The 9,648-nt window shown below is 49.9% G+C and overlaps 1 protein-coding gene across 2 annotated transcripts in view; it reads left to right on the top strand.

Annotated features, from left to right (window-relative positions):
* Positions 1 to 9,419, top strand: part of PARP16 (poly(ADP-ribose) polymerase family member 16) — a 36,733-nt gene extending 27,314 nt beyond the window's left edge. Inside the window, exon 6 of one of the 2 annotated variants that reach the window (XM_019647357.1) lies at positions 9,124 to 9,419. In XM_019647357.1, the coding sequence (XP_019502902.1) occupies positions 9,124 to 9,217 (94 nt within the window). In that variant the 3' untranslated portion in view covers positions 9,218 to 9,419. Of the gene's footprint in view, positions 1 to 6,487; positions 6,647 to 9,123 lie in introns of those variants that run through there. The other variant, XM_019647358.1, reaches the window with a different exon arrangement.
* Positions 9,420 to 9,648: the final 229 nt, after the last annotated feature.

Below are 9,648 nucleotides of genomic sequence, written 5' to 3'. Positions count from 1 at the left end.
CATACATACCGCAGCTTCCCTCTGGGGAACCAACCTCTTTTCCACTCTTATTTAGATGTTGGTAAAGCTGACTGCCCCTTCCACCTCACACTCTATAGCAGCAGTTCTCAACCTGTGGGTTGCGACCCCTTTGGGGGTCAAACAACCCTTTCATAGGGGTCGCCTAAGACCATCAGAAAACAAAAAGATATTTACATTACGATTCATTACAGTAGCAAAATTACAGTTATAGAGTAGCAATGAAAACAATTTTATGGTTGGGGTTCACCACAACATGAGAAACTGTATTAAGGGGTCACGGCATTAGGAAGGTTGAGAACTGCTGCTCTAGAGGGTGGAGTAGTGGTTTAGGCCCTAGCCAATCAGCAAGTTGCATTCCCCCTAGCCTCAGTGATTGGCTCAGACACAAGCACGTGACCCACTCAGAGTCTACGAGGAGATTTTTCTTTTTTTGTTGTTAAGGAGGGCGCAGCTCACAGTGGCCCATGTGGGGATCGAACCAGTAACCTTGGTGTTACTAGCACCATGCTCTAATCAACTGAGCTAACCTGTCACCCCTATGAGGAGGTTTTTGCTGGGGCAGCTGGGAAAGAGGCACATGCATTCTCCCTGGTTCTCAATGTGAGAGGCTGGCTGTGCTGCTGCTGTATTGCGGCCATGTGAAGCCTCAGACAGACAGTGACACAGTGGAAAGCAGAGCCAAGAGAGGAAGAGAAGCTGAGTCCTGATGATGTTTGAGTACTGAATCCAGTTGTGTCTAAAGCCAGACTTCTCACTTATGTGACCAATAAACTCCTTTTTATTCAACAGTTTAACTTGGACCTTGTGGGGAATAAAACAGGGAGAGGTCCTTAAGTGATACCCTTTGCCATCCTGGAATTTCATTATTTTTGGTGTAAACCCTTTGTTAAATATAGAGGGATGTGAATTCCAATGAATGAGTCAGGATGATGAAGTTTGTCCCGGCCTCTGGACTATCCCCACAAGGCACTCAAACCTGGGCAAAATGAGAGATGGGCAAAACACACAAAAAGCCCCACTGTGTTCTGGGGGGACTTCTGTGACCTCAGCATCAAGGTGCCTCCTAGGGCAACTTGGACTTGTCTGCGTAAAGACTTCTGGACTAGGGGCCCCCAGGGCACTCTGAGATCTGCGAGCAGCAATGGGTGGATGTGACCCGAGTAGGGGTTATAAGCTACACTTGAGGGGCCTGGCCCTCAGGAAGACCAGGGGTTGGGTCTACACCAATAGAAAGAAAGGCACTACTATTTTTTTTTTTTTTTTTTAGCTGAGCCATCCTGCTACCTGTTGGCAGCTCAGCGGCTGCTCAGCTTGGGCTGGACTCGAACCGCTGTTGTTCAGAGCTCAAACTCTTGAGCGAGCTCTTAACCAACTGATCCACTCGGCCGGCCCTGAAAGGCACTACTATTTATCAAGTGCCTCCTGCACGATGGGCATATTGAAAGAATTATTTAATCCTCACAATATACTTGTGAGGCCGATACTATAATATTTATTTTACTGGAGAAGAAACAGGCTTGGAGAAGTGGCTTGCCCAAGGTGAAAAGGCCAATAAAAGGCAGCACCTAAGCTGATTCTAGAGCTATTGTAGAATAATAAAAAAGGCAGGCAAGTGTAAGGCCGCAGCTAGAGGGGCTGCCTGAGCAAAAAGGATCTAGGCCAGAGGCTGGAGTGGGCCAGGGATGCAAACATCAGGCCCAGGGGATGCAAATTGAGCTTCCTTCCCAGGTTAAGGCTGTTAAGGCAGTTAGCTCTGCCATGTCTCATAAGCAGGGGGCACCTGGGATGCTGGGAGTGGGACCATGGGAAATCTGCCCTCATGCCTACAATATTAACAAGAGCTCTGGGCTCAGCTCCATTTACCTTTCCAGCCCGTCACTGCAGACCCAGGAGGTGAGCTCAGAGGTGCACATGGTGCATGTGGGTGCATGCTGAATGTGGGGCAGGGAGGGGCAGTCCTTACTTGGCACCCCCTTCCCCATCTGCTCAGAGTCTGGGCCATCAGCCTGCTCTGATTAAGTTGACTTTTTCAAGACCTCACATCCAGGAGCTGCCAGCAGCCAAATCCCCCTGATTGTCTGAGATGTTCCTAACATCAGAGAATAAACAGTTTCCCCTGTCCAGCCAGCTGTGCCGAGCAGCATTCCTGTCTCCCTGCCCGGCTGGGTGGGGCTGCAGCCTTGTGTCCACCTCCAGCAGAGGCCTGGGGGACATGGTGAGTGGGTGGAAGGGAGAGGAGAGGTCGCCGTCTGTCTCCAGACCACATAGGACATTCCCTCCCCTGAGTCCTCATTTTGCCTCAGTGCCAGGCATCTCAGCCTCAGGCCACTCCCTACACAGCTCTGTAATAACGACTGTGTGACTTAAGAGGAGGCCCACACCAGGCCGCTGTACCTGAGGTCAAGGCCCTTCACCCTTGCCCAGGGGCTACCTGGAAAATTTGAGACTCCTACATCATTATAGCTAGATCTGAAGTGATCACACCCAAATGGCTCATTTCATAGAGGTGGACACCCTGAATCAGCAGGAGAAACAGGACTGGACCCCAGGCCTTTCATGACTCCACTGCCTTGGGACACTGTGGATGCTGTGGCTAGAATGACGTTAGGGGCTCTGAGTGAAAGGGGCGGCCCATGTTTTTGCAGAGGAGCAGAGGTGTTTTCATCCTACGCCTGTTTTGGAGATCAGGCTTAAGGCCACGCGGTTTCCTGCGGAAGCAAGGCTTCTGGAAAAGCGCTGTTCACCAGCTCCTCCTAAATCATCTTGTTGGGAGCAGAGCTGGGGCACCAGGACGGAAGTGGTGTTCTACACTGTCCAGAGTTCAGCGCCTGGCCTGGGCTTGGCCAGGTCATGGGAGGCATCTTGGGAAGGAGGGTAGAGTGTTTGGGAAGGTGGAACCCCCCAGCACACACCATCTGCTTCTCTGCCCTAGGACTCTGGTCTAGGACTGCGGGGGAGGAGAGAGAGCAGCCTTGCTCAGCCAGTATGCAAAAGGAATTCCTCCAGGAGCCCCCTGGCTAGAGAGAGCCCAGGCGTGGGAGTGAGGCAGACAGTGTGGGAGCCCATGGTGGCCCAGGGGTCTCTGTGGACAGGTGTCTCACTCCCAGTCTGTCTCAGGCCTCCAGCTTTGTCTCTATCTAGCTGTGTGGATCACTGTGGATTCGTGTGACTGTTCTGTGTTTGTAAGTGTAGGCAGCTGCATTTCTGGTTGAAGCTCGGTTTCTTGGTGGGAAAGTGTGTACTTATGTGTTTGCCTGCATATGTCTGTGTCCCCATCTGTGTAAACTCATGTATGTGGGCCTCTATATCTTTGCATAGATGAGTGGGGTCTATGCCTCCCTACACATATCATGGAAGTATACATGTGCGCATTTAGGTTATTTTGGTGTAAAATGTACCTGTCTTTCTTGCTGTAAGTTTAGGCTTGTGAGTCTCTAGGAGCCACTCAGCCGGCCCCCTCATGTACCTGAATTGTAATCCAAGAGGATGGTGTGGGCTTCTGGTGGGCCCATTCCTTCGGTCTCAGGGACTTCTCACTGTGTAGGGTGGGGTGTAGCCAGAATAAAGCTAGAGTGTGGCCATCTAAAGGGTGGGCCCAGGGTAAGGGCCCTTTTTTTTTTTTTTTAAAGATTTTTATTGGGGAATTGGGATAATGGGAACAGTGCTGGGGAATTGGGGAGAGGGGAACAGACAAGTTGCTGTCCTTTTGTTCGTCAGTCTAGTTGTGGAGGACGTTGCTTCACTGGCCCAAGTTGGCACCATCATTGAGCTCTTCCCAAGCGAGGCAGATCAGTCACCAGCTTCTGGATGGCCGCTCACTGTGGCTGCTGGCTGCTCACGCTGGCTGCTGGCTACATACGGTAGCCCATGGCAACCCACTGCAGCAGGGGCTGCAGTGTACGCCGTCGCCGGCGACTGACAGCAGCCCAGCTCCAGGTTGAGCTGTTGTTCAGCATCTTAGCTGTGGAGGGCAGTGTCACTGGCCCTCATATGTGGGATCCGAACCGGGGCCCTCTGGTGTCCCAAGCCAGTTCTTAACCATTGCGCCACTCGGCCGGCCCTAAGGGCCCTTTTTGCCTGTTTCCTCATGGAACTTGCAATCTGGAAAGGAACCACAGCACGTAAAGAGATGAGAATAATACAGTATATGGGTATAGTGCCTGTGTGTTTATCTTTGCCCGGGTATCCATGCCTCTGCATGTGTGGATATCTATATGTGTCTATGTGTGTGTTTCTCTGTTTGTTCATCTTCGTCTGTCTTGTTGCCTAGAGGGCAAAGCCCACAGCTTTCCTCCCACCCTTCCCTCACCTGGGTTGACTTAGGACTATGAGACAGGCTGGGTGGTGGGAGGGGCCCTGATCTGAGTCCCAGCCACTGTTCTGTGTTCAGTTTAGTCTCACTCTGTGATCTGGCCTTAGTTTCCTCATCTGTAGAATGGAGGGGCTGGATCACCACACATTTAACTTATAGGCCTTGCTTGGTTTACAGAAGGAGTATGATTGATTTCCTGAGTTGATTACTTTCTAGAAGCCAAATTGAGATACGCCTAGTTGTAGAAGCTCTAGGTTTAGACAGGACTGGGTTTGAATCCCAGATCTGCCATATACAAGCTGTGTCTCTTTTAGAATTACTTATTTCCCCTCCGAGTTGTGAGGGTTAAATAAGATAATGTGTGTAAAGTGTTCACTATCATGCCAGGCTCACAGATATTCAATAAATATTAGCTTCTGTCCTTATCTAGGGTGTTTCTAACTTTCGTACCTTACAAATTCTGGGTTGTGTAGACATGTTGACTAATTTAAATCATTGGAACCACATGTTTAGGGAGTTCTGGCCCTGTGTTGGCTGGGGGGTGGGGGTGAGGACAGTTGGGTGAGAAAATCTGGCCCTTTCTTCAGTGGCTTCTAAGAGGCTGCCAACTCAGATCTGTGTGTGAGACGTTCCCTCTACCTCATTTTCCGATAGGGACCCTTGCCATTTCCTCAGCCTTATGTAAGTACTGTGAAAAACAGGTTCAGTGCCCTCCTCTGACCTGGTTTTGCCCCTGAGCCCCTCCTTGGTGCCACAGGACGCTGAGCTAAGTAGGATTAAGACACAGGACAGAGCTGGGTCAGGTAAGGCCTCAGGCTCCCCAACATGTCTGGGCCTGCCTGACCAGTCCCAATAGTGGGCAAATCCAGCTACGCAGAAGGCATCTGTCTCAAATTATTGCTCTTCCTGGGAGGGAATTGCTCTGCTTCTAACACAGATGGCATTGGGAACCTGGAGCACGGGGGAGACTAAGGAGACATCTATGCCTCCATCCCCCCAAGGCCTCTAGAACAGCTGAGTTCTAGCAGGAACAACACGAAGAGAGCGGGAGGGCAGGTGATCACTTCTCTCAACCAGGGCTGGAGGGGGTGAGCATCTTGGGAATCCACTGGAGCCTGTGAAAACTGGTGTCTCTTGGGCTCTCCTGAAATATCCCTGACCTGGAGGGAAGGAGGGAGGGGTCTAGGGCCTAGCCGGGGTTGCCGAGTTGGGAAATGCTCTGAGTATGAGGTCAGGGTGGCCGAGGCCCTGAGTGAGGCAGGAGAGTGTGTCTGCCTTGGGGTTGTGCCGGCCATCCCTTTGACCCCCACCCCCAGCACACACATGGGTGAGTGAGAATTGGTTTGATGATCTCCCAGCTCCAAGGATTACTGGGGAGGTAGGAGCAACTTAACCTGCAAAAGGTCCTTTTGGGGGTGATTGTGATCTCTCTCCACCATCTCTAGGCTGCTCTATTTGGGGCCAGAACTGGGAATTTTCCTCTTGAAAAAAAATTCAAAGCAAGGGAGCAAGTGGTAGGTTGAAGCCAAAATAATGTGTTTAAGGAAATTTCTGCTTCATGCTGGCTAGGACAGGGAATGTCTGGTCAAAGAGCTGCTGACGGCCAGGGTCTCTGTAAGTAAACAGACTGCCTCCGATGGCCTCCCTGAGCTCATTTCCCTCAGCAGTGTGCGAGGAAGATGATGTCACTGGAGCAGGGCCTCCTGGTCATGGAGTTTGTCAGTGAGCAGGATGGAGGTTCAGTGATTACCGGCAGCCTGGGTGCTGCTGCCTAGTTATTGCAAACAGCTGCTTCCTACACAAGTGTCTCTGACACTTGCCTACACATAGTCATCTATGATGGGACTCTAGCCACCCATAGCCAGTGGTGTTCCTAGGGGAGTTTGGGATTAACTGTGACATTACCAGCATCCATGCAAGGCCTCCTCATGTCTACGGAGAGGGCCACCTAGGCTGGGTTCAGTTGCAAGGGTAGACCCGTGTCCCGCCCCCATGCAGAGCCAGCAGTGGCAACGTGCACCACAGCCTGTCTCCTGGGGCCAGGCAGCCAGGACCAGGAGGGGAGTTTCCATTAGCAGAGGGCACACAGGTCAAGGGCGGTTGGGAGGTGGGTGAGGAAGAAGCCACAAAGCCCTCTCTGTGTCTCCTGCACAGGCTCTTCCTGAGCACTGAAGTCGCCAGGTGAGACTTTTATGGAGTTTGGAAGCCCTACAGCAGAGTTGCTGAGGAGCAGCTGCCAGAGTTTGGGCCAGGCTCTGCAGCCTTCCCCTATTCACCCTGTACCACCCCCACTTCACCTCCTGGCTGGGCAATGGGGAACAGTGAGCCTCTAAGCCTCTACCTGTCTAAGTAGACAGGTAAGCCAGAAGCTTCTTGGGGGTGTGCCTCAGCATTCACGTATTTGTGTCCCCCAGAATTTTGGGCTGACTTCACAGGGGACTCATCAGCCACACAGACCCACCTCACAGAGCAACCAGACTGCTCAATGCCTGCCTGACCTACTCTAGGCTGATCAAAACTTCAGATTGACCAGCAGGCTCACAGGAGACTCATTGCCAGCCTCACGTACAGCCTGACTGGCCAATAGTCCAACCCACTAATTTAGTCTACTTATTTGAAAAAATAGTAATTGAACATCTCGTTTGTGCCAGGTCATATGCTGGGTGCAGGGGATATAGCAGTGAATAAGGTAGACAAGATGCCTGCTCTTAGAGAGCTGACAACAAGCAAACAAAACAATGACAGAGTGTGATCATATATTATAAAGGAAGTAAACAGGACTCTGGGAGAGAGTATCCAGCAGGCCCTGTTGATGTAATGGTCAGGGAAGATTTCCCTGACACATAAATCTGAGACCTGGGGGATGAGAATGAGAAAAAAACACAAAAACAAAAAACATGCAAAGCGGGTGTGCAAGTGCTTTCCAAATAGAGAGAAAAGCAATGCCAAGGTCTTCATTTGGGGAAGATCTTGGCCACAATCTTGGAATAGCCAGAAGACCAATGTGAGAGGGGAAGGTGGAATGTAGATGAGGTTGGAGAGGTGGGCAAGAGCAGACAACACAGGGCCTTGTTAGCCCTAGTAAGGATTTAGGTTGGTGTGAGGGGAGGACCCTGAGGGCTTTAAGCAAATGAGAAGGGTCTGGGTGGAAAAAATTTGGAAGGTATTAGCAAAATAATGGCATTTTAAAGCCAAATGAATGGATGAGATCGCATAGGGAGAGAAAATAGACAAAGAAGAGGTCTGAGAACTGACCCTGGGGTATTCTGTCACTTTGCAGTCCCCTGAAGGAGCCAGTAAAGCTCTTCAGGAAGGAACACCTGGAGAAGTGCCCATATGTATTCATTTCCTATAGTTGCTGTAACAAATTACCACACACTGGGTGGCTTAAAACAGACAGAAATTTATTCTTTCATAGTTCTGGAGACCAGAGTTTAACATCAGATCACTGGGCTGAAATCAAAATGTCAGCAGGGTTGCACTCTCGGGAACAATCTGTTCCTTGACTCTTCCAGCTTCTGGCCGCTGTTGGCATTCCTTGACGGGTAGCCACATCACTCCCATCTCCATGTCCGTGGTCACATTACTTCCTCCTCTTCTGTCCATGTCAAATCTCTCTCTGCCTCACCCTTATAAGGACATTTGTCCTAGGATTTAGGGTTCACCCAGATAATTCAGGATATCTCATCTCGAGATCTTTAACTTAATTATACTCATGAAGACCTTTTTTTCCCCACATTCACAGATTCTGGGGATTAGGATGTGAACATATATTTTGGGGGGGGGGAGATGGGGAGTCTCAATTCAACCCCCTGCACCAACTGACTGATAGGCTAAAGGAGTGACTAATTGAGTAATGCAAGATCAGGACTTCCTGTACCTGGGAAGAGGGACCGAGGAGGCCAGGTATAGGTTGCAGGAGTCCAGCCTGGAGGTGTAGGACCCAGGCTGCTGCTGGCTTGAACATGTGTGTGGGAGAGTCTCATGGAGAGGGGAAGTACTGCAGACAGGAATCTCCCAGCCCTCCGGGTCCTGACTCAGCATCTGGCAGGGGCCATCCACACAGTAGCCAAAGTGATCTTTAGAATGCAGATCTGTTCATATCACTCTCCAGTAAGTGACCCTTCAACTTCCCACAGCTTTTAGGCCAAAGACCAATATCATCACCTGGCTTACAAAATCTGGGGTCCTGGCTCCAGCCCAACTCTGCAGCTTTGTTTCACACCTCCCTCCTCTGCTATCTGCCTCCACACATGCTGGCTGACTCTCAGGTCACGTTTTCTCTTTCCCTAGGGCCATGGCCTGTTGTTCCCTCTGCCTAGAAGGCTCTCCTTCAACTCACTTCACAGAGTTAGCATCCACGAATGTCTCAGCTCTCAATCCAGATGTCTCTTCTTGAGGGAATTCTTCTTTGGGTGCCTGGTCCAGGTCACACAAATGTGTAATATAATTTCTCGTGGCTTCCTTTCCTCATCTTCCACAGCACTATCAAAGTTTACAATTGTGTACATATTTGCAGTAGTATTTTTCTCCACCACTAGACCATAAAGGCAGCGTTTGTATGACCTACCACTCTATCCCAAGTGCCTTGTCCTGTGCTTGGCACACAGAAAGGGTATGTGGTGATTTAAAGACATGTCTGCAAAAACATGTCTTCCCATCAGGAGACAGAGTTTAATTGACCTCCCTTTAAATATGGGCTGGTTGAATGACTTGCCTCTGTGGTAGAAATGATGTTGTCTAAATCATAAAAGGTAATATGGCTTCCTTCTGGCCTGTTCTTTTTTTAGATGTTCCCTTTCAGAACCCAGATGCTGTGCTATGAGGATGCCCAGGCTACATAGAGAGGCTACATGTAGGTGTTTCAGCCAAAAACCCCACTGAAAACGTAACCTACAGCTAGCATCAACTAACTGCCAGACATGCACTGAGGAAGGCTTTGAGATGATTCCAGTCTCAGCTGCCATCTGACTGCAACCATATGAGAGACCGTGAGTGAGAATTACCTAGTTGAGCCTAGTTGCTCCTAGAACTGTGAGAGATAAAAATAAATGATTGCTATTATTATATAAGCCACTAAGTTTTGGTATGATTTGTTATGTAATGGTAGATAGCTGGAACAGAGTCCATCCAATAAATACTTATTGAATGAATAAATGTGGAGAGGTCTGGTTGAAGGAATATGGCCTGTTCTTTAGCTCTGTGCAAGTTTGAGTTGGCAACTCTTAGTTTCTCCTTCCCCAGGAGGTCCTGGAGATCCTGGAAACTCCAATTCAGAAACTCAAAGGCCTATACTCACCCAAGGGGAGATAGAC

The sequence above is a fragment of the Hipposideros armiger genome, unplaced genomic scaffold, assembly GCF_001890085.2.
Source record: "Hipposideros armiger isolate ML-2016 unplaced genomic scaffold, ASM189008v1 scaffold_110, whole genome shotgun sequence".
NCBI classification, from domain to species: Eukaryota; Metazoa; Chordata; class Mammalia; order Chiroptera; family Hipposideridae; genus Hipposideros; species Hipposideros armiger.
This window is presented reverse-complemented; position numbering and strand designations above follow the sequence as displayed.